Below are 25,444 nucleotides of genomic sequence, written 5' to 3' on the forward strand. Positions count from 1 at the left end.
GCTGACACATAGAGACAGACATTCACACCTACGGGCAATTTAACGTAACCTGCATGTCTTTGGATTGTGGGAGGAAGCTGGAGTACCCGGAGAAAACCCACGCTGACACAGGGAGAACATGCAAACTCCACACAGAAGGGAACCCTCTTGCTGTGAGGCGACGGTGCTAACCACTACACCACCACGCTGCCTATGGCATATTTAGAAAGTAATTCTAATTAACAGAAATTCTTAGTGAATATATCTACAAATCATCTCTTACTAGTCAAAATGTTAATTCTTGATAGTTAATTTCTTGCTAGTGGAAAATATCATTGTAGATACCTGCAACTTAATTGCACTGAACAAAAATATAAATGCAACACTTTTGTTTTTGCTCCCATTTTTCATGAGCTGAACTCAAAGATCTGAAACATCTTCTATACACAAAAGACCATTTCCCACAAATATTGTTCACAGATCTGTCTAAATCTGTGTTAGTGAGCACTTCTCCTTTGCCAAGATAATCCATCCCACCTCACAGGTGTGGCATATCAAGATGCTGATTAGACAGCATGATTATTGCACAGGTGTGCCTTAGGCTGGCCACAATAAAAGGCCACTCTGAAATGTTCAGTTTTATCACACAGCACAATGCCACAGATGTCGCAAGTTTTGAGGGAGCGTGCAATTGGCATGCTGACTGCAGGAATGTCCACCAGAGCTGTTGCCCATGAATTGAATGTTAATTTCTCTACCATAAGCCGTCTCTAAAGGCGTTTCAGAGAATTTGGCAGTACATCCAATCGGCCTCACAACCGCAGACCACGTGTAACCACACCAGCCCAGGACCTCCACATCCAGCATGTTCACCTCCAAGATCGTCTGAGACCAGCCACCCGGACAGCTGCTGCAACAATCGGTTTGCATAACCAAAGAATTTCTGCACAAACTGTCAGAAACCGTCTCAGGGAAGCTCATCTGCACACTCGTCGTCGTAACCGACTTGGGTGGGCAAATGCTCACATTGGATGGCGTCTGGCACGTTGGAGAGGTGTTCTCTTCACGGATGAATCCCGGTTTTCACTGTTCAGGGCAGATGGCAGACAGCTTGTGTGGCGTCGTGTGGGTAAGCGGTTTTCTGATGTCAACGTTGTGGATCGAGTGGCCCATGGTGGTGGTGGGGTTATGGTACGGGCAGGTGTATATTATGGACAATGAACACAGGTGCATTTTATTGATGGCATTTTGAATGCACAGAGATACCGTGACGAGATCCTGAGGCCCGTTGTTGTGCCATTCATCCACGACCATCACCTCATGTTGCAGCATGATAATGCACGGCCCCATTTTGCAAGGATCTGTACACAGTTCCTGGAAGCTGAAAACATCCCAGTTCTTGCATGGCCAGCATAGTCACCGGACATGTCACCCATTGAGCATGTTTGGGATGCTCTGGATTGGCGTATATGACAGCGTGTTCCAGTTCCTGCCAATATCCAGCAACTTCGCACAGCCATTGAAGAGGAGTGGACCAACATTCCACAGGCCACAATAAACAAACTGATCAACTCTATGCGAAGGAGATGTGTTGCACTGCGTGAGGCAAATGGTGGTCACACCAGATACTGACTGGTTTTCTGACCCCCCCCCCCCCCCCCCCCGCCCCCCAATAAAGCAGAACTGCACATTTCAGAGTGACCTTTTATTGTGGCCAGCCTAAGGCACACCTGTGCAATAATCATGCTGTCTAATCAGCATCTTGATATGCCACACCTGTGAGGTGGGATGGATTATCTCGGCAAAGGAGAAGTGCTGACTAACACAGATTTAGACAGATTTGTGAACAATATTTGTGAGGAAATGGTCTTTTGTGTATATAGAAAATGTTTTAGATCTTTGAGTTCAGCTCACGAAAAATGGGAGCAAAAACAAAAGTGTTGCATTTATATTTTTGTTCAGTGTACAACTAGTTGACTTTTACCATTGATTTCTATTCACAGTTAACTACAGATAATTTAATTTTGATATGTTAGAATTCCAAACCAACATCTTGATGTCATTTTGTCAAGCCAGAATGAAATTTTAGATATCTAGAATTTCGTTTATAATATCTATAATGTAAAGAGCAATTGTGGATATGTACAATGAACATTTCCACTTGGAAGAATGTAATTGTTTATATCAACAATTAACATTTTCACTTTTAAGAACAAACTTGTGTATGTCTGTAATTAACATTGTCACTAGTGAGAACTGAGTTGTAGATATCAATAATTAGAAATGCAACTGGTCAAATATTACTTATGGATGTGTTGGCTTGGAACTATAACATGTCAAAATTATATTATAGATATCTATTGTTGAGTATGAATACAAGTCAATGGTTCAGGTCAACCAGCTGTAAGTAAGTTACAAATATCTACAAAGAACATTACCACTAGTTAGAAATAAATTATCAAAAGTCATCATTTTGATGGGTAGAAGATGAAGTTTAGATATTTTTATCAGAATTTCTGCTGGTGGGGTGTTGGTGGCTCAGTGGTAGAGCAGGCGCCCCATGAACAAGGCTGTTGCCGCAGCGGTTTGGGTTCGAGTCCAGCCTGTGACCCTTTGCTGCATATCTCTCTCCCCCTTCACGCTTCACTGTCCTGTCTATTAAAGGCAAAAAAAAAAAAAGCCCTAAAAAAAAGAATTTCTGCTGTTGAGAATTACATTATGGATATGTTAGCTTGGAATTATAAGACGTCAAAATTATAGGTATCTGAAATACGTTTGCCCCACCTGGTGGGCCATGTGTACATTTGAGAATCTTCAGACAGTTAAGGAGCGATCTGCACTTTTCTCCCAGTGACTGGTTAGTACTTGTTGCCTTTAGGTTTAGGCAAAAGGGGTGGAGTTGTTTTGGGTGAGGGTAAAAATGTCAGGGTAAGCCAATCAGAGGCAGAGTAAGAGAGTAAGATGGGCTAATTTTTTTGCTCTCCCAAGAAAACTGTTAGTTGTTGGGTTTTTTTTTTTTCAGATTCCTTGTGCTGTCCTAGAAAACACACATCCATAGGCCGTGCTTTGTTTTCAGCTCAACTGTTAAACATGGCAGCCAGGTCACAAACTCTCATTTTACAGCTAAACAGTACACTAAAAATGTTTCTGAAATATTTGGGGTGACAAATAGGCAGTAAAAGTAATTTAATTAGCGCTGTCTAGTTTTAAGTTTGACCCAGTTCAGGAGCAGTCAATTGACGTGACTGACAGCTGTGTAAGAGACTCCTCGGCTCTGATGGGTTGTTTTTCTTCATGTGTGGTAAAGCCAATAGAAGCAATAATAGGAGGATTTTTTTCACATATTATCTGCCTTATGTTATACTGTGTGGATAGAGTAAAGTTTCAGCAAATATGACAATAAGTTATTTTTCTATCAGATACCAACTACAACTTTAAGTGAAACAGATTACCTATAAATACTTTCCACTTGAAACTCAGACCTTCTACCAAACAGTTGTGACAGAGGAAATAAAACACCAAACAGACAGCACTACTGTTTATGATTTATTGGAACATGTGCAGTATTGACAAAAATAAAATGCAGCATGACATATTCTTTAATGAGTGTTAGGACTCATGTTCCATAACACTTTGGGGAGGAGGAGGGGGGTTAGCCAGAAATAAATACCTGAACCAAACCTGTGGACCTGGATTGGCAAGACTACATTAAGAGGGTGCATCAATTATATTTTACAAATAATCCTCCAGAGTGACTTAGTGCTTTAAAACAAATAAACTTGTGTTGCATCTTAACATCAATGACTTGGTTAACTTCAGTCAACTTAAAGGAATATGCCACTAAAAATCTCTTCTGAGTATCAAACACTAGAGCCCGACTGATACATCTGTTGGCTGATAAAGTCCATCACAAATATAACAGTATCAGCTTGTGTGTTGTCCGATATGAAAAGTTTGATAATGCAGAAAAAGACGTTTGGGGTAATTTCTAATGATCAAATTCCCAATAAAAGTTTACAGTTTCAGCACACTAATGTCATTATTAACAGTAAAGTTTATTGTTAAACTGTATCTGTATCTTAAACTGTATATAAATAGGCGGACCCCATTACATATCTTTGTCACACGTGTTTGTTAACCATAATTAAAGGAAAATTGCGTAACATAATTATATATATATATATATATATATATATATATATATATATATATATATATATATATATATATAGGCCGATTTATCAGTATTTGATTTTTTTACTCTTAGTATCTCTTAGTATCAACCCCAAAAATCCAGTATCGGTCGGGCTATCAAACACTGCCCCCTTGGTGGAGTGACTCTAAGCTGACCACAGCTGCTGTGAAAGATGAATCTACCACCTCCACCTAGCTACCTCTCCAGCAACAGTGAGCCATGTGATACTCAAAGAGAGATTTTCAGTGAACTGTTCCTTTAAGGGGTGCCAGGTTAAATAAGAGTGGCATCCTACGGAGCCTGGGTGGTTCCTAACCCCACTGCATTTGCGTAAGCAGACAGCAAACTGACCACCTGCCTTGTTTCAAGTGTGAGTCTGGCTTCTGTCAGCCAGTCCTCCACCACTCTCCTGGCCTCTCCTCTTAACTGGTTCACTAGTTTAGCTGCTAACTCCAGGTCCCCATGCTCTAAGCAGTAGCTAGCATATGACAGAAGCTTGAACGGGTCTAAATCCTCACTGCCCAGCTGGGCGGGTGGAGCTTCCTGTTTGCTTTCAAAGAGCAGTGCAGCTTGGATGTAGGACAGGAAATACTGGTACAAGGAGTTGTGAGTTTCGTCGATGAGGGCAACCCTGCGAACCAGCGATCGTATTGAGTTGAAGCGGGCACGGAGAGAGGCCTCACTGTACACTCCACGCTGCAGGGATTCTTCTGGAAGGGCCGACGCCAGAGCCAAGGCAAAGTCATTGTCGTGGCAGCTGTCTCGCACAGCCTTAGCGGCACCCTCTAGAGGCACGGTGGGGCAATCGGCGCCAGCAGTCTTGAAGGTGTAGTTGAGGGCCTCCACAGAGAGCCAGAGCTGGTGAGCTTTACGAGCCTCCTCCTCTGCTATCACATGGCCTGCATTGGAAAGACAGGAAGGTGTTTACATGACAGGATTTAAATGAATCCAAACTGATCATTCCACCAGTGAATAGTGTGTTAAGTGGTATGTCCAGATAACACACACACTTATAAACCTTTCATTTTATTGTTATATAAGAGTCAAGGGTTTTTACTGAGGGAATTATGGAGAACTCTTTCATAGATTACAGGTTAAGATTTTACACACAGAACATGATGAGCTTGTAAAATATGATGCCAGTTACAAATTAATCTGCAAATTATTTAAAAGATTTAAGGGACAGAACATGTTGGCATCTGTTGACAGACTGACTGCACTAGAATGTAAGAAGTTTTCACAGTTTCAATGTCATGGTTGTAGTGTGTGTCGTGTAGTGTGTATTTTACTGTCTATGGCCTCCTCCATCCCCTTCACCCTTGCGTAGGCGCTGTTCATATCTAGAGTGAAGTTATCCAGCTGTTCCTGGCTCAGCTGACGGAAGCGGGTCTCCTGTTCCAGCATCTTACTGTTTAGGACCTGAACACAACCCACAGCAGAGTGGTGAAGGAAAGATTGCAGTCAGACAGGCTGTTAGAGACATTAACCATGAGGAGTGAGTAGAGTGGATGCTACAGGCACCAAGCAGGCTGAGTCTACTCAGGCTACCCTGGCTAAACACACGCAGCCTCCACAATCCTCACTTACAGTGTGTGAGTATATTCTTGCTTTAAGGAGGAGTACAGACATTTAATAGACAGCCATACACATAATTCACTAGTGTGTGTTCTAATATTTGAATGAAATGTGTGTGTGGAGAATGTGTGTCAGTGCAGAGACCTGCTCAGCATCAGCTCTCAGCTCCTGCTCCTGGACTTTGAGGACATCTTGGACATGGTCTGTGTGTGCAGCCGCCTGACGCCTCAGCTGCGTCCTCATCTCTGCCTCCATCACTTCCCTTAATTCAGATAGCTACACACACACACACACACACACACACACACACACACACACACACACACACACACACACAGTTACTGTCTAGTTACATTACTTAGAACAACGGATAAATGGGTGATTGGTTCCAGCCCAGTAATCTCCTAGCCTCAGTAGCCAATGAATGGCTGTCTGATGTGGCATAGCACTGTGATGATTCAGGGAGATCAAGCTCAGTAAACCCTGAATGTACCTTCTTCTCCTTCTCCAGCCGGGCCTCCTCCTTGATATGCTGCACAGCTGTGCTGACAGCTTTCTCCAGGGCTTTCTGATCCTCCAGCTTCTGCTGCTCCAGCGACGCATCAATGTGAATTTGCTCTCTGACTCTCTGCTCAGCCAGCTCTCGGTTCAGCTGGTCAATGCGACGGTGGGCGTGGGCGATCAGGGCGTTAAGGTCATCTGCTGACAGTTTACCAGCTGACATGCAAAAACAAAGTTATTTTTCAAATGTATTTCTTTTATCTACATAACTCTATTTCAGGTGTTTATCTTGATCAGTGGCAGAACAAGTGTGTCCCAATCCCATCAGGATACACTCTGTACTAATGCTGAGAATGCATCATTTCAACAGTGAGACATTAATGGCCCGCCAGGGGTGGAGTGGGTGGGATGAAGGGACTTTGAAATTATATGTAAATATTTTAAATGTGAAGGGGGATGAGGGCAACAAGAGATGGAGACTGATGACACATAACCCCAGCTGGGTGCGAACTGGTGCTGTGTGTGTTCTTACTGAGCCCCTTCCAGTTGGCCTGGATCTCTGGAGTTAGGCTACTAACTTCCCTCTGGAACTGTTGTTTGGCTTCATTAACCAGTTCACTGTACTGGGAGACAATCTTAGCCTCTGACTCTGCAGACTGCACCTGTACACAGACACAGACAGACACACACATTGAAGATTTTGGTTGACCAATAGATCTACATTCTAACCCTCACCTATGGCCACAAGCATCAAGCATACAAGCGTCTGAAATGAGTTGACTATGAACATTAAAAATTTTTTATCTTAAAGACTTTTTTTTTGGTCATTTTCAGAAGTACGTCCTATTCAGGGGGAGTTGCAGGTGGTGAGGGGGTTATTCGAATGACATCACTTCATGCATGCTCAAACCGAGTTCAGGATGTTTTAGTTACTTATCTTTATAATAGCCTGAAGGAGCAGGATTTTATAATTACTGCATGAATAGAGCAAAGAAAGGCTCCAGCTGAAATCTACCAGCAATTATTAACCCAGCTTATGTTCACACAAATTGAAAACATAGTATCAACATGGTACATCAGCAAGTGGACAGCAAACAGAACAGGAATTTCTGTTTTTCCACCCCCCAGAAAAGAATTTAATTCACTACTTTAAGCCACCATGCAGCCGGGGGTCACATCATTCTCACCACATGCCGACAGAAAAAAGGCATGTCTGTTACATTAAAATTTTTACTGTGTTTGCCAAATCAAACTCAGATAAAAGAACCATCTTTCTAATCTGTTTGTGTTATCATTTATTTTTAGCCTTGCGAGCAGCGTGGCTTGAGGAATAGGTCTGTTTACCACCTTGGTTGAGGCTCCTGGATGAGTTGCCACGAAATTTTGTACAAACCTTTATGCTCCCATTAAGATGAATCCTAATGACTTTCCCCCTGACTTTTCCTCTAATGATGTCAGATTGACATTTATTGTTTTTAGTGAAATTTGGTTCACACATTTATTTTCCCCTTCAGGATGAATCCTAATCATGTTGGCCGTACAGACATAAAGCTGGTGTAAGTCTGAACATCTTTTTCTTTGCCATAAAGTGAATAAGCATATTTGCCAAAACTAAGAATATCCTTTAAAAGGCTTTTTTATTTGGTTGTACATAATGTACAAAATAATGTCCTTACCTTAGTGACCACTTTGTCCAAGTCCACCACCATGTTATGGAGATTCTCCTCTGCTGCTAAAACCAGTGGGCGAACAGCAACGACCTTCAGACCTTTAGACTTGTCAATCTTTGCCTTGAGACTGTCCAAGGCTTCACTACAGGAAGGGAGAGGAGGGAGAGTGGGTGAGGAAGATGACAGTTTGGGCAGAAAACTGGGGCAAGATCTGAAAGTGAATTAGGGTAATGTTGGTGATAGGAACACAGGCTTAGTTTACAGTATACTCCAACAACATATTTCACTCTGGTCACAGAGGAAGAGTTTCATACATGGTGAGATTATAAGACTTAAATGAGAACTATGCTGTTTAAAAAAAATCATACATGTTGTTCCTGTGGTTTAAGACAGTCCAAAGTGCTAAAACTCAAATTGATGTCATCATGTATTAAGTCTAAAGCTGCTCCATAGATAACAGTTGGGTTTCTGTTGAAATGACCAAATGTGTTTAACAGAAATTTCACAAAATTGTTAACAGAAAATGCAAATTTACACATTTTCCCATCCACTGCTGTTAACAACAACAACAACAACAACAAGTAATATTATAGCTGTGTGTTCTTGGGAGAGTTCTGGCAACAGCCCTGTGTGTGTAAGTGTGTTAAAAGTAGGGATGGGAATCGAGAACCGGTTCCTGTTAAGAACCGGTTCCAACTGGTCCAATTCATTGACATCATTAGCATTTATGCTTAACGATTCCCTTATTGATTCTTTTCATTACGCCGAATCTATGCTCGTCAGTCAGCAGCACGTTCAACAACAAAGAAGACCTAACGTAAGGTTCATAATAAAACGTTCTGAAAGCAGATGTATTGGGTTACAAACAACGGGAAGTGATATCATTAATTCACAGGAGGAATCGATAAGGGAATCGATAAAGAATCGGATCGATAAGCAGAATCGATAATGGCACTGATAGATAAAATCCTATCAATTCCCATCCCTAGTTAAAAGCCATCGGAAGAAGATGAAGATGAACCTTGCAGTTGCCTAAGCAATGACGGTACATTATGATATCAACATTTATTTTTCTGTATCTGTTTCCACTGCACTTAATCACATTTGCCTTTCATGGATACACCAACTTTTCCAGCTCCCCAAAGAATAAAAATCCACTCAGATTCTTTATGTGCAAATTGCAGATGCACATAAAAAGAGGCTGATGGAAACACACCTAGTAAATGGTGAAAGATGTAGATGACACAGAGTATATCTGGACATTTCCTGTTTCAGAACGGAGAACACTACAATACAAGTAAACTCACTTGAGTATAAAAACAAACATTCTGTGGGTCCACAAAATCAGTCTCCCATTCACTGTCTATAGAGCAGCTCCAGACTTGACACTCTGTGACATCACAAGTTTGAGAGTTCCTTTTCTGGTTTTTGGCTTTGAGAGAGAGTAGCTCATGTTCACTAAGTGACTGGACTTTCCCAGGCCGTGGAAATAACATACTGGAATGGACAGTTGATGCTGCATGCAACTGAATGTCAAGGCGTAAAGTTCAGGGTCTCACAAGGATTTTACAGCAAAGCATTGTGCCTCGTCTGAAATAAAGAGCACCTCCACTTATGGCTGCACAATTAGTGAATATCTGAGTTGACACTGGATTTATAAATAAAAATTGACAAAGACGAGGATTAACGGTAACGGTATGGTAACGTTAAAAATGTTACTCTTCTCAGCCTTCATGCATTCTTCATGTTGCAGATTGTGGTGTTTTTTCAGCTGGTTTAGCAGGTTACATTGCACAGACACATCTCATGCGCTCTTTGCACATGATTTGCTGTCCTGTGTCCAAACAACAGACGATGACTGATGATTTTCATTGAGCTCATCTGCAGTCGCAACATTCAGGACAGTTTCTTCCAGAGTGCTACTGCAGGGGGTGCACAGAGCACCATGACAGCTCTTTAAAAATGGAGGCTGATTGTTAGTTTAGGAGGCGCTTGATTTGATATGAAGTGTAGTCCATGAGCAGAGCACACATTTTAAACGTCAGTATCACAGACAATCACAGCCATTGAATTGTGGGAAGCCAAAATCGTGATCATGATTAATATTTGACTAATTGTGCAGCCCTACCTCCACTATCAGCAGAAGAACATATCACCATTACTTTTATGACATATAACAGTGGCCTTACTGAGCTTTGGCCAAAATGAGCAGCCATGCTATATCAGAGCCAAGACCACATATCTAAAGAGGAAGACGACTGTTTAAATCTACCAACTACACTGATAACAAGATGTGTGAGGCTAGGTCTGATTCAGCTCAGCAGGTGAATGACAACAAAAAGAAACCCTTTATACATCATGCGTGTGCGTGGCGTGTGTGTGTGTGTGTGTGTGTGTGTGTGTGTGTGTGTGTGTGTGTGTGTTTTAAATATGTCTCACTTGGCATTGGACAGAGCAGTTCCAGCATCATTCACAGCGCTGGTTCTATCAGCTAGAGCAGCTTCTAGTTCCTTCCACTGGGCTGACTTCTCCTCAGGTGGGACCTGGATTAATAAGAACTATAATCACTCTTCTGCAAAACAAATAAAGTGTCACAGCACAGGAAGCACAGCTAAAATGTTTTGTTGTTATGTCTAGGAGACTTACTTACCTCTAACCTCTAAGGTTGTACCTAAGCATGAATTTTTTGGGGAATCTCAAAATTAGATTTGGTTCTGATTCTTGGTGTCATGACTCCATTCAATATCAATCCTTGATTTAATAAGGCAAAAGGGGGCACTAGCTTTATGCTTTTAACAGTCCCTCCAGAAAATCGTGCTCTTGCGATTGCAATAATTAACGCAAATTCAATTAAAGTCCGCAATATGTGCGGGGGCTTGCAATTTTTCAAAAGTCCCGCAATTTTTCAGCGTTTTTCCGCATTTTCTAGCATTTTCTGGCTGACCGGAAATCGTCACACATGCAACGTCATTTGAAACGTCATTAGACGTGTCATCAAATGCGCTAATGGTATTGCAGTATGGAGAAACGCCCTGTATTGACATAAGAATTTGCACTGTTTAAATGCATACAATATGAGTTGAATGTATTAAAATGTTATGTTTACAGAAGATGTAGCTTACATGTTGTTTTACAGTCACATTGTCTGGTTTGAGAGCTACAATATTCACTCAGGATTTTTTACAACATTATTGGAGTCGATGTTTGATGATGATTAAATAAAACTAAAGAAGAGAACTATAAAAAACATTTGCAGCTATTTTTGTAATATTCAGTATGATTATTATAGCAAGTAATTCCATGACTTTTTTTTTTGGATGTAGTAATTAAAGGAGCTTTATGTAAGAAATCTAAAGCAAATAGTCGTAAAATCCTCCTAATATGTCACAGAGACTAAGGAATAATGTTCATATAACATACTGATCTCACCGACAACAATATTTGCATGTAAAAAAATTTTTTGCAGTCTGCAAATCATGTTTATGTTTGTGCCACCCACCGCCATCTACCAGTCACACAGTCAGTAGAGTCTCAGCATGAGTTACAGTTACGACTGAGCTACAGCAGCACGGCAAGCAGCATTAGCCACAATTTTTGTCATTTGCCACAAAAATGGAGGGGCTGTTTTAATCCAGTTCACTGTGTGTCAACTGTTTATGCCTGTCCTCAGTTCACTGAATTAGAATATGAAACATAACAGGAATTTATGTGGTCTGGATTACTATCTGACTTACACAAATAAAAGTAAACTGAATTTATTCAGAGGAATATGACAGTCTTCTACTGGTATGTGAATAATGAAATAAATGGGCAGCTGTGGCCCAGGAGGGAGAATGGGTCATCTACTAATCAGAAATTCAGCGGTTTGATCCCTGGCTCTTCCAGTCTGCATTCTGAAGTACCCTTAGGCAAGATAATAAACCCAAAATTGTTCTCGATGGTTGTTTCATCGGTGTGTGTGCCTAAAACCTGAGTAGCAGGTTGCACCTTGTATGTTAGCCTCGGCCACCAGTGTGTGAATGGGTGATTGTGACTCGTAGTGTAAAAGTGCTTTGAGTGGTCAAAAATTTAGAAAGGTGCTATACAAGTGCAGGTCCATTTACCAAATATAATCTACAGTCTCACATCACTGGTTAAATATTTTTTGTACAACAGACTGAAAGATCCAACCTAAAGAAATTCCACGCTGACCACTGTGACCTTTTCTTTATTACAGTTCAACTATGACATTGTCAGTGTTGTAATGTAATTTGAGTTGGCATTCCTTCTAATTTTCTCAAAAGCTGTACAGTAAAATAACTTAAATTTTCCAAAGTCACAGTCAGAGTCATCCTGAAAAACATTACATTGAAGGAAAAAAAATAATTAATTTAATTTTTGAGATTTTAAAAATGAAGATATTTTCGATGTGTTACAATATTTTCAGCTGAACTTCCCTGTACAGCAATGTGTGTGAAACTGTTCATGGTCATGGTGAGTAGAAGTCCATTTCCCTTCTCAGTAAACCTTATATGGAAACTGTTCATTAGTCATATTAGGACTGCTTTGGTGATGTCACATATTCAACAAGACTTGTTTAATATATGACATGTAATAAAACATTGCTGTAATGCGAGACTGTCTTTGACCTTTTTGGCCTCTTTGAGTAACGAATCGACTTTGTGGTCGTGCTTTCAACTGATCACCACCTGCTGGTGAGGTAAATCAGATAGTGAGGAAGGATGACAAACAGAACTGGTAAACCCAAATATGTAGTGAGGGTGAACTGGGAGCGCCTGGCTGAGGCCTGAGGCTGTGGACTTGGACCAGGAATATTGTCAAGTGGTGGAAACAGACTCCTGAACTTGACCAATGCATCCTCTGTGAAGGAGGTCTGGTTAGCATGAGCCAGAGATGGGGACTCGAGTCATTGTGACTTGGACTCGAGTCGACTCGAGTTGCTGTTTTGATGACTTGTGCCTTGGTTAGTGTGTGTGTGTGTGTGTGTGTGTGTGTGTGTGTGTGGGTCATCCCTGCAAATGGGGGTCATCCCTGCAAAGTAAACATTGCAGCGATGAAGTCAATGTTTACTGACAGTTACTTATATCTTGTCTTTTCACTTTATTAATAGGGATGCACCGAAATGAAAATTTGTGGCCGAAGCCGAATAATATTAAATGCTTGGCCGAATACCGAATGTCATTGTCTAGTTGTTCATTAGTTTTTGCAGATGAACCCCCTCCAGATTAGTGTTGTCACGGTACCAAAATTGGGACCCACTGTACGATACCAGTGAAAGTATCACGGTTCTGAGTGGTATCACGATACCACAGCGAAAATGAGGCAGATGTGCCTTTTGTCATTTATAAAAAGATAAATCACTTTTCTATAATACATCAATGATATTTCAGTGGAATAAATTACTTATTGACTTATTCATACTTCAAAAACAGCATCAATAAGTGATTAACATAGGGGGGATCAAAATAAAATAAATAAATAAAATAAAAATCAACCAGCCACCCTCCTCCCCTGACAAGTAAAGAACAGTCCCTAAAGCGCGGTGAGGTTTGTGGGCCGTGAACGGCTCGTTTCTCCTCCGACACGTCACATACCTGTGTTCGGCTGGCTCGGCTGTTCAGGTACTTCTGGGCAGTCATGACGTCAAGAAGAGGATATTATTGGAGCTGACTTCTCCGACGCTGGTAAGCCGATGGCCGCCGTATCTAACAGGAATACATTACTGTCTGTGTCTGTGACCCCCGTTCAACCCACAATCGGTGGGATTCGCCTTTCGTTTCTGCTGGTGGTTGAAATCTGTAGGCTGCTCGCACAGCGTGCTGAATGATTTAAGCCTATTTTGCTCGCTCAAAACTATTTTTAGTCGCAAATGTGAGTGCGGTGATGGGTGGATCGCCATACTACCAACATTTTACTCCGCCTGTCACGGCATGCTGTTTGATTGTGTTATCAAAACACGCCGCTATTATTCGGCCTTGCTTTTAACTTATTCCACCGAATACCAAATGTGTGTTTTTTACAATATTCAGCCGAATATATTTGGTTACCGAATATTCGGTGCATCCCTATTTATTAAGATCAGATTCTGCAGGTAAAATCACAATAATAAGGTGACTTGACTTGGACTTGACCTGACCTATTACAGGACTTGACTTGACTTGACATAACCTGTGACCTGACTTGACTTGACTTACCCAAGAAAAAATGACTTGGGACTTACTTGAGACTTGAAGGTTAAGACTTGAGACTTACTTGAGACTTGCACATGTGTGACTTGGTCCCATCTCTGGCTAACGCAGCAGCAGCTAACATGCAACACCCAGCCATTAAACGGTTCCAACAAATTCACACTGAAACCGTAATGTAATGATGAGCTGTTTAATCCTCATCTCTGCCATCATGGTAGACAGTCAATTGTGATAACGATGTAACAGAATCATCTGTTTAATATGTAATCAGAATAACTGTACCCAGCTCAGTACAATGCCCAGCCACTGCCTACAACACTAAAACACCTCAACAGATATGCATCTAATCCCATTTTCACACCTGTAACAGACTTAACGTAAACACACCACTTCCTTGTGGTCAGTGTTGCTGTGTTCTGTACCTCTGCTTCCATAGCCTCCTTCAGTTTGAGCGTGTGTCGTGTGATAGCCTGCAGGGCTGCCTCCTGAGCTCCAATGGCCTGTAGAGTCGCTTTAGCTGAGCTGGCCAGTGAGTCTTCAAGACTGGCTGATACAGCTGCAAAACAGTCACACAAAAACATCAGAGGCTGACAGAGAATGTTGAGCAGGATGGAGAGTAGAGCAGCTGAATGACAATTCACAGTTGATACAGTGAATGTGCATGCCTCCTTCTTCTGGAAGCTAAGAGAGCTAGCTAAACATTGCTTAAAGTTCTACAATCAGCTTAAAAATACCATTTTCTGTTTTTTTTCCCTGAATCACAAGGTGTTAGTTTTCAATGATTTGCCAATAAAAGAATTGTAGTACTTGCGTTATGTTCTAAAACCCCTACACTGGGGTGTAACAAGATACAAGCACCACCATTTCATTTAAAAGTGTGGCCAGTTTACTGTATGATGGCATAAACTGTACAATAGTGAAAGAGAAAACAGTATTTCACATATGCCAATTTATAACCTTTTTCCACCAGGAATTGTGGGGAAAACCCCATAAAAAATAGGTTATAGACTGCTTTCCCATTGCCTGCAGACACAACCCTCTATAAAAGATTGTGCATTTCTTTTTTTCCCTTCTGGTACATCTTGTTCCATCTCACACACGCCTGAAAATAAGTTTGGGAATGGCAGAAAGTAGCATGTGAGCCAGTGAAAATGTTACAGTAGTTACTTCTTTTTTAATACATCTTATTCAGTCTCTCTCTCTCAAACTTGGTGGAGTGATGTTTGAGCACTGCTTGGACGGAGATGGACGGTATACAAAAGCCAGATGGTAGTAGGTGTTAGTGGGTTTTTTGTTCAGTGTGTGTATGTGTGTGTGTGTGTGTGTGTGTGTGTGTGTGTGTGTTGTTGCCAGCCTACATGCTAGGGTGTCCAGCTCCTCCTGGTCTTGTTGAGCCAGTCTAGCTGCCACTTCCTCTACTGATCGCTCTTTGAGTGGTTCTGTTGCCGCGGGTGATTCTGTGTCAGGGTGAATAGCTGCTGTCACTGGAGTATCCTCATGGTGATGGCACTCTTTGCACTCCTCTGGAGAATATGCACACATGGACACAATGTAACCTTAATTTCACTCAAATCCTTTCGGCAATCCAGTAATTAAAAGGAGATAAATACTGCATAACTGTTTCCTTTGTAACTGGTAGTCTTCCTTCAGTGTTTCACTTCACAGTGTACTAAAAGAAGGCTATGTGTTTGGTTTGTGTGCAGCATGAAATAACCTGCTTTAGTCTTTTAAAGATGTGGGAATTTTAGACCTTCCTGTGGCACTACATTCACTCATTTGAAAGCCATTGGGAAAGCCCAAAGGCTCTGAGTCGCAAGAAACTGTCATCAAGTCAGGGTCAATCCATTCTACATTTATCCATGCATGCAGTGATTTCAATGTCCAAAGGTTGAATTTCTGCCTTTACTTTAAGATATCACAGCTTTACCTTTGACGGCTGCTACCTCCGTGTCACATGGAGCAGGGACTGTTGACACCTCACTCATGGCTGAGATGATGTGAGTAGCCTCTGCTGAAGCCTCTGGATGGGACACAGACACAGAAACGTACAAGCAAATTGTGTGTCACTCACATGTGTAGACCTTTAATGAGCCCTTGAACAAATTTAAAGAAACAAAATGCTGCATGCACAAACTATACTGTCTTTATTTGACAGGACAGTTCATAGTGAAAAGGGGAACAAAGCGGTGCTAACATGCAGCAAAGGGTCACACGTGGGAATTGAACCTGCAGATTCTGCGGCAAGGACATAGCCTCAGTACATGCAGCACCAACTCTACCAGGTGAGCAACTAGGTACCTCCAAACTACATTCTACCACTACATAAATCTAACAGCAGTGCAGCTAATGACTATTTGGAGAAGCAAACTCTAAAGGCAGCAGGTTCTGGCATTTCGTTTTAAAAACGATTCAAACAATTAACTGATTATTAAATCAACAGACTTATCAATTAAAGGACTAAAGGGCAACACACATCAGTGATACTGGTGACGAATGATACACTGCAACCCGCTCTCATGGCCTTACATAGAAAACAGATGCTACTGTCCCACTGTTAATACTGTATGTTGGATGTGGGGATGGAACAGTTTGAGATTTTCACGGTACGATAACTGTCTCAGAAAATATCACAGTTTCACTTACAGAATTCATATTATTATCAGTCTTTAAGGACTGTAAAGAAAGGGGTATTGCTGGTTGAACAGATTTGTATTTCTATAATTAAAACCTGAAACCATTTTTTTTTTTTAAACAAAAGTAAGTGTAAAAAGTCTCCCCTTTAAAAATAATTAAAGAAGGGGGAGATTCAGTGTCCAGTTACATTTTTTTTCAATATTGCAGATAAGCAAATGAACACAGCATAATAACCCTCAACTTTTATATCACAGTATACCTGGAAACTGGTATATCACTGCAGCCCTAGTTGGCTGGTTATTCTACTGTAAAATGTTTAAGCGATCCCTGATTTGTCAACCATTTGGTGAAATTTTTAAGATCCTGTTCTTTAACAAGTTTTGGAGGTTTTGTGTATTTTTAGGATTTAGTGGCATCCATCTGTCAGGTTGCAAACTGAACCAACTGAAACTTTCCCCATGTGACGAGTATGTAGGAGTACTACAGTGACTGACATGAATGCGCAAATGCTTCTGTCTAGAGCCAGTGTTTGGTTTGTTAATTCTGGGCTACTGTAGATACAACATGGCAGACTCCATGGAACAGGACCTGCTCCGTATATACATACAAACAGCTCATTCTAAGGTCACGAAAACACAACGATTCTTAGGGTGCTTTCACACCTAACCTGTTTGGTTTGGTTAAAATGAACTCAGGTCTGTTTGCGCTGTGAATATGGTTCGTTTGTACTGGTCTGAAAGCTGTCAGTCTAACCCTGGTGCGGACCAAACAACCAGACTGAGGCTGATAGAAAAGGTGGACTTCAGTCTGATTCTAAACAGACTCTGGTGTGGTTTGTTTGTGGTGTGAAAGAAAACAAACCAACCACAGGACTTTATGGTAGCAGATTGTGGTTTTAGCATGATTTCAACAGCTAGACCACTGACAAATCCTCCTGCTGATCCTGAAATCTGTCTGTGTTCTCATAACTGATCCTGATAAAGGCCATGTATATCCCATAACCTATTTATGCTAATGTGGGGTAGGTATTTTTCCTGATTAAAATGCTGTTAAAACTGTTGTAATTTTATCGGACTCTGTTTACTGTGTCTTTTCACTTAGTCTATTAAAAAGTATGTGACAGTGATCCCACATTATTAAGCCCTGAATCATTACTATACAAGACGCCTTCTTTTCATCCTGTCTCTAAGTTAGTCATTATTCATAACATGCCACTGATTTGCAGTCTAATAATAGCCTCCTAATAATGCATACAATCAGTTATTTCTATATGAGCTCTTTGTGAAACCAAAGAACAGAAATATCAACACTTTGGAAGCATTAAAGTGCTGCTGCAGAAACGTCTGTGCATCACCAGTGTTTGATTTCCCCATGTGGGTCCTGATGATGCAGGATGAAAACCTGTCAGTCATTAAGACTTCATGTTTACTCCTTTTGGTTCAGAACAAGAACTGAACCAAAACTAAAATGCAAAAATGTTTTTTTCTCCCTCTGGTGCAGACCAAATGAACCCAACTACAGGTGTTAAGGCACTCTATATACTTATGAGTATTATATTCCATTTCCGCCACTGTATCCCCCTAAATCCTACACACGGGACCTTTAATGCTGATGAGTGTTTGGAGTTGAAAGACTGAAAGCCTGCAATGTTTCAATTAAATTTGTATAGTTAAATACTTTAGGCCAAAGTTTTTAATAGTCATAGATTTTTTAAATGTTAATGAAGATTAGGAAAGTGTTTGTCACAATAATAATAATAATAATGGATTCATAAAAACAACATAAAATAATCAATAAACACATTGTTTAAATACAGGTTGATGGATACCTAAGTAAAAAATGGAATTTCAGTTGCTGCCATGTTGTTCCACACCGCCACCTGTGTGTGTTGCCCTTAACTGTTTCAGCTCTTAAGTGTAGAGAAAAGCAGAGGAGCACAGTGTTCTACAGGAAAGCTAAAGTATACAGCTACAGCTTACCCTCAGAGATCTCTGTGGATGCAGAAAAATTACAGAGGGCAAATGAAACACTTGGTAAAATTGTGTAAATGTTAAATATGTATTTGTATAAGGACATATGTTGTAACTTGGTGTGATCAACCTCCATAAAAATAGTGGACTACATTTCCAATCACTGCTGGTATTTCTCTGATATCGTCCCTAAACATAATGACACCACTCGCAGCTATATTAGCATTGTTTTCATACGGGATTGTGGATTTTGTATTTATAGATATACTGTAGGACAAGCTGGTATGCAGACACACACCACTGATTTCTGCAGAAGTAGAGTCAGGTGGGACTTTTCTTCTGGTTGACTGCTTGGAGCCATCTGCACTGACATGGTGTGGTCTCTTTAAAATGGAGCCAGCAATTTCTACACGCTCGAACTGTCGGTCAGAACGCAACTTCAGATAAAATTGGACACCTTGACATAAGACCATTTTGGAACCTCTGGTGCTGTTTCAGAGCCTTTTCAGCCCTGACAAGAACTCAGTTTGATCCTGATACTGGAAAGTACACCCAGTTATTATTCTGTATCTTTGTAAAAATAATGACTTCTTCTGGAAATGTCTGCATTACACACTTCAAGATTGTTGCTATGACAGTCTAGAAGAAGGGCCTAAATAAATTACTGTACTTAATCCTCAAAGCAAATGGTACAGTAGTCCAACATTTTATTCTGACACTCTTCCCCAGTATGAGCAACAGCCCTGCACTGGCTCTGGTTGTACCAGAGACAGGAACTTCAATGATTCTTTTACCTGTTAAACTTTTGTTCTCTCTCATCAAACAGATTCACACGTTTTATAATTATGATAAATAGTTAAAGTAGTAAATATACTGTTAACGCTAGCTATGGGCATTATTAAGATTTTAACAATACTACTACTCTTACTGCTACTGCTTTTAGATCTGGTACTTTAACAGTGCTCTTATTGGTTCTATTGGGATTTTCAAGAGAAAACCCCCCAAAACAAAATAAGAACAGAATTAACATTGCTTTATTTTCTTTATTTTTATGTAAATTAACATTCTGCTACAGCATCATTTTCCTTGGACCCTCACAGCGGATAAGAAAAAACTCCCCAGAAACCCTTTAACAGGGAAACAATGGTAGAAACCTCAGAAACCTGAATGAATTACTATAATAGACCATTACATACCTGAGGTGGATGGAGTAACAGGAGATCAACTATGAACTAAGTGTGGTTAAAGACGGTGCATTTCTCCGCCTGTATGTGATGCACTTTTGTTGTGGCAACAAGCAGTGTCCGCATCAACTCTTGTCAAGTATGACTATACTTGGGAGCATTTTGCTCTCTCCGCCACTGTCACTAAGAGCAGGGCCTCTGTGCGTGTGTGTGACACAGAACTGGCCCTGCCCCTCACACATGCAGCAGACTGTGAGGCTCCGACACAGAGAGCTCTCCTCTGGATTGAACAGCAAAAATGCATCAGTGACGAATGTCTTAATCTTATTGCAAATTAGAAATAGAGTTGGTGAGATAAAACCCGTACAAGTAAGTTAGGTTAAATAACCTAAATAAACAAGAAATATATCTTCTGAATTTCTCCAATACAGATGGCACAACTGTTAACATCAGAGCTTATCAATACTACGGTCTTTAATTAATCGGCCCCAGAGCCCATTTAATACCAGGGTGCAATACCCATCCCTAGTAAATGCTATGTATGGTAATATCTGAGGCAATATCACCATACTGGAAATCAGGCTGGTGGTACTATGCTGACACAATACTGCCGTCCAGAGCTCCACTTTCCCACACTTACTTTAACTACTATAACAGCAGTTGCCAGTAACTCAAAAAACTGCAGGTACATAATGTATGAGTCCGTAGCAAGTCAGAGACTTACCCTCTATGGTCTGTGCAGGCTGTGTTGGGACAGGACTCGTCTCTTTGGCTGGACTCTCTGCTGGCTCTTTCACCATTTTCTCTGACTTAGCTTTGGACGCCTTCAGTGGTTTCTCCATCATAGAGGGAGGCTGGGCTCTATCCACCTAAACACCAGAAACAGTAGCTGTTTAAAGTGAGGTCTGAGAGTCTCACAATGTTTTTGAATGAATCCACATATCAGTCAGTTCTGTACAAAGTCATATCCATCAACAATGGATGCCGATTGAATATGTATCTGACATACTGAAATAACAGCTGAAATCTTATTTTTCAAGTGCTAGATCAACTTTGTCCATATACTGAAGGTCCTGATTCAAAACTTTTAAGTTGATAAACCCTAAATTATTGATCTGATATTAATCAATCAATCAATCAATTTTATTTATAAAGCCCAATATCACAAATCACAATTTGCCTCACAGGGCTTTACAGCATACAACATCCCTCTGTCCTTATGACCCTCGCAGCAGATAAGGAAAAACTCCCTTTAACAGTGGAAAAAAATGGTAGAAACCTCAGGAAGAGCAACTGAGGAGGGATCCCTCTTCCAGGACGGACAGACATGCATTAGATGACATAGGAAAGTTTAACTGAAAGAATGTAACTTCTGAAATCAGTGAGGCTGTCAGCTAGAAAGGAGAGGTCCATCTACAGTCCAGTCTTATTACAAAGTGATTTTTCTAATAATCTTTGGTGGAGAGAATGAATGGACTTTGACTGGCTTCATTTCAGCCGATAATGATCATTAAAAAGAGCTTGGACTGGCCCTGATAATGGTACTTTGGAAATGCTCAGGACATCTGTAATTTAAAGTAATTTCATCTCCCAGCTCTCTTCAGGAGTGGATTTAATTGTCTTTCAAACTCTGTTGTATTTTCAAAGCAGTTTCATGTAATGAAAACAAAACACCACCGAGCCATAGCACACTGCCCAAACATGCTGTTAATCCATCCTGACCTGTTTCTTGAGGCCGCCATCTTGAGGAGCAGGTCCCAAAGCCAGACCCAGCAGCCAGTCTGAGTATGGAACATTGCTCTCCACGGTAGCTCTGAACTTGTGGTCCCATTTAGCGTAGAGTATTGTACCTCCAATGCCACCACCTACCGTCAACAAGCCAGTAGCAACCACTTTAGCGGCACCACTGTGGTGGAAGAGGACAGCAAAGGATGAACATGAGTCTGATGTCAATATGTGGTGTCATGATATCATATGCCAGCTCGCCTTTTGACTCACCTGAAATTTGGCACAATAAATCTCTGTACAGTGTGTGTGCGTTAGTGTATTACCTGGGCTCTCCTGACGTGTAGTGCCGGCAGTGTTGCAAATTGGTTAGAGGGGTTCTCCCACAGTTCTTCTAGAGAGAAGACGAGAGAGGTGAACAGAGAGAAAGAAGGAGAGACAAAAATTAAAATTAGACAAACAGTTCATGGAGTAGTGTAGCTTGACTTATTTTTAACTATAATTTTTGGGGCTAATGGGCTACAAATTATTTCTGCTTTTCTTAATAGATTCACGTAAAAACTGAACTATGATTAACTGACTATGATTTTACACCTGAAAAGAAAATATATCAATAGAATTATCTACATGGTTATCATACCATATACATTTGCTTGTTCATGGTATTTGGGGAAAAAAAAAAAAGTAACCTCAATCAATCAGATGCAACCATCTGAAAGCTTTATTTAAACTATATCAAAGCATTTGTTGAACCCAAAAAAACACTTTGTATTCATTTAAGGGTGCAACTAACAATATTATTATTAATAATAATAATAATAATAACAACAATAACAATAATAATAATAATAATAATAATAATAATAATAGGAAGAAGAAGAAGAATGAATCAAAAGAATAAAGGACGAAATAATAACAACCGTGTAATTCTGTGTACTGTGACATCTTCTGGGACTTTTTTTTTTATAGTTAAAATCTCATACTAAAGCAATCCCACATGTGACACAATCATGAGCTGTTTGTGTTTTTTTGTTTTGGTGGACTTAAGACCATGTCACTTTGTTTGACAAAAACGTCCTATTTTATTCTGTTCTATTGGACGTGGCCCACGTTTTGGCAAAGATGAAGTGAATGGTGTACAAACCACACTCTCACAAATGCATCAGTCAAACCCTTGAAATAATGACCATTTATTAATTTCATAACTCTTTGTCGTTAAAGATATATGTCAAGTAACCACAAGTTTAACTGAAAACAAAAAACACAATGTAATAATGTATTGTGCTGTGAGCTTAACATTTAACTTAACATTTAACACCATACTACAGACAGTAGAGGTAGGAAAGATTTTTTTTGCTTATATTCGATATGCCGATATGTAACAACTCATTTGACTGATCAATACCACTATCAATATATCCACTTTTTTCCACCCTAGTTTTAGTGATCATCACGTCTCTTCTGTAGTGGAATCAACATCATCATATTATGCATGCATACTCTTACCGTGATGGCCCACCAGCAGATGGAGACATGAAATACAATACCTTTCAATGTATGTAATATACGTTGAATGTGCAAACAAAGAGAATTGTTGGCAATTTCTAATAGTTCATTTTAAGCTGATATTGGCCGATATCAATGATGTACCAATATTATTAGCATGTTGGCCAATTCCAATATTTCATTATAGGCCAATACCGGCGGATAGCAATGATGTCCCAATATTATTGTGCATCCCAAAATATTATTGTGATTTTAATTGTTTTGCAATGCAGAGTATTTCTATAACATATATTGCATTATATATCATTTTTGTTACTGCAAATTATGGAAAAACTTTGTCAACTTCAAACCTTTAGTCTGTTCATCTCACATCAGTCATTTGTATTGCAACAACATGTATCTAGTGGACTGAAAAAGCAATTGACCTTATTATTCTAGTGGGCTACCAAAGGTTTAATTTGTATTTTCAACATTAATCACATATTATATAGTAAAATGTTGATAACGTTATTTGGCATTCCTGTATCGCCACACAAAATATTGTGATACTATACTGTATCGATTTTCCCCCACCCCTCATAGGCAGGCCATTACACGTATTGTCACTCTTTACATACAAGTATATTATATAACGTTATATATTACATATGTTTATCAAACTATAGAGACCGGACATTACGCGAAGCTAAGTGATCATTTTGTGCAACAAGGCGGAACGAGACGTTCGTATTTACTTCTCCGTGCTGGAGCCGTGTGATATCACTGTGTCCCTCCTGCAAACTGCAGTGGTGACTTTGAAGAAATGTGACTCTAGATCTTTTTCAAACGTGAAGCCGATAAGTTAAAGCACAGTTGTGCAGGGGCTTTACAATAACATGAAGTTAATCCAGAAATGAAGTCAAATCATCTTCCCGGCTTTAACGTTAGCCTTATCTTTACCCTGCATGGACCGGACATTTTTTAAATGATTGTGTAAAGGTTGCCATGATCAAAAAATATCCTAGATTTAGCCATATTAAAAATTGTTGACGTTAGCTGTTATAAGAGACGATACACGTTTTTCCTTTTATTGACACGAAATAACAATGAAATGTGACAGGTTCACAGCAGCGATTTCTTGCGAGTTCGTCAATGGCCTTTTCAGTAAAACTTAGCTAACGTTAGCTCAGCGCGTTAGCTTACTTATGGTTTATATGCCATTAGCCATATGTCACTGGAAGCTAACCACCTAGCATTGACATTACGTATTGCTCTAATGGGCTCTTTCTGATGTCAACTAGTCCCATGTTCATTGTAAAAACCTAACGTTAGCTATGCAAGTGTTGATAAACCAACCTCGTATACAATAAAATCCACTGTGGCACCTTGGGCCAGTCTGTGGGTCACTGAATGACAGCAGGCTAATGCCAGCATGGTAACGTTAGCTCACGGTAATAAAGGAGTGGTTTGCTGCGAATGCACGAGTCTTACCCGGGCTGTGGCATTAGCTCCTCTCAGACAAGCCCTCAGCATGGTCCACTATCACTTCTTTCCCAAATGCTAATCAATTTAACCTGTACGGTTGTACTTTCTCCTCTTGTCCTTCTTTTCGTTTTCTTACCCCAGACCTTCTTCTCTTTTGTTTGGGTAGTTTAATCGCTTGTGTGCGCAACACTGCCCCCCAGTCAGAAGTAGAAATGAATGCAGGCCTCTCTCAAGCGCCACTGTGGAGTAAGCAAACCCCTGTCCGGTGTAGTGACAGTTTGCGCTACCTTCCCAGGGTGGTCTACCCGTCCAATCAGACAAGCCCGATGAACTTGGCTTCTCATTTGTAATGACCTAACCTAACAAAAACATTTTTAGTAGCTACCCAGGTCAGATGTGGGAATAATAGATAAACTACCTGTATAAATGTAATTAGATGTGGAGTAAATCATTCTATCAGGTGCAAATATATGGGTCACTCTTGCATTCGGTGCAGTTTGAGTCCCCATGACATAGTATGGTATATTTTGTCTAAAAGTGAGCTAAACCTTCTTTCTAAAAGCTTGTCTTAAATCATTAACCCACTACTACCATATAACAAACTGATATGTACGCTGAATTAATGAAATTTGAAATAATTACTAATTTTAGCACAAGTAGGTGAAACTGCCATGTCCCTAATCATGTGTGCTCAATTTAAATTACAAATACAAACAGAAATCAAACAAATTATATATTTTTCATAGTTGTTGTATAGCATAATTTATAATATTCCTCAATAATTTTATCTTTCCTTATTTAAATTTTTTAATGCTTAATTTTTTTAATGTGTTGTGTTCCTGAGTTGACTGTC

At 40.2% G+C, this 25,444-nt stretch overlaps 1 protein-coding gene across 2 annotated transcripts; it reads right to left on the reverse strand.

Annotated features, from left to right (window-relative positions):
- Positions 1 to 3,512: 3,512 nt before the first annotated feature.
- immt (inner membrane protein, mitochondrial (mitofilin)) lies at positions 3,513 to 24,839 on the reverse strand. 2 transcript variants are annotated; one of them, XM_049586264.1, is made up of 14 exons: positions 24,598 to 24,839; positions 21,948 to 22,012; positions 21,619 to 21,802; positions 20,621 to 20,765; positions 16,036 to 16,128; positions 15,467 to 15,631; positions 14,531 to 14,664; positions 10,360 to 10,463; positions 7,927 to 8,062; positions 6,783 to 6,912; positions 6,243 to 6,466; positions 5,894 to 6,025; positions 5,464 to 5,593; positions 3,513 to 5,073 (listed from the first exon to the last, which is right to left on the reverse strand). In XM_049586264.1, the coding sequence occupies exons 1-14, from the start codon at positions 24,637 to 24,639 to the stop codon at positions 4,466 to 4,468; spliced, it is 2,292 nt and encodes a 763-aa protein (XP_049442221.1). In that variant the 5' UTR covers positions 24,640 to 24,839; the 3' UTR covers positions 3,513 to 4,465. The 2 variants fall into 2 exon arrangements, with proteins under 2 accessions (XP_049442221.1, XP_049442220.1); XM_049586263.1 differs by having other exon boundaries at positions 21,948 to 22,015; positions 24,598 to 24,838.
- Between the last annotated feature and the right edge of the window lie 605 nt (positions 24,840 to 25,444).

This window comes from Epinephelus fuscoguttatus, linkage group LG9 (genome assembly GCF_011397635.1).
Source record: "Epinephelus fuscoguttatus linkage group LG9, E.fuscoguttatus.final_Chr_v1".
Lineage (NCBI taxonomy): Eukaryota > Metazoa > Chordata > Actinopteri > Perciformes > Serranidae > Epinephelus > Epinephelus fuscoguttatus.

Bases quoted from the DNA above. Each gene is read 5' to 3' on its own strand.
- immt (XM_049586263.1), bottom strand. From the start codon at position 24,639: ATGCTGAGGGCTTGTCTGAGAGGAGCTAATGCCACAGCCCGG. The intron at 21,803-21,947 runs GTAATACACTAA...CTTCCACCACAG, and splicing joins TACACGTCAGGAGAGCCCAG to TGGTGCCGCTAAAGTGGTTG. The intron at 5,074-5,463 runs GTAAAATACACA...TTTCCAATGCAG, and splicing joins GATGGAGGAGGCCATAGACA to GCCATGTGATAGCAGAGGAG.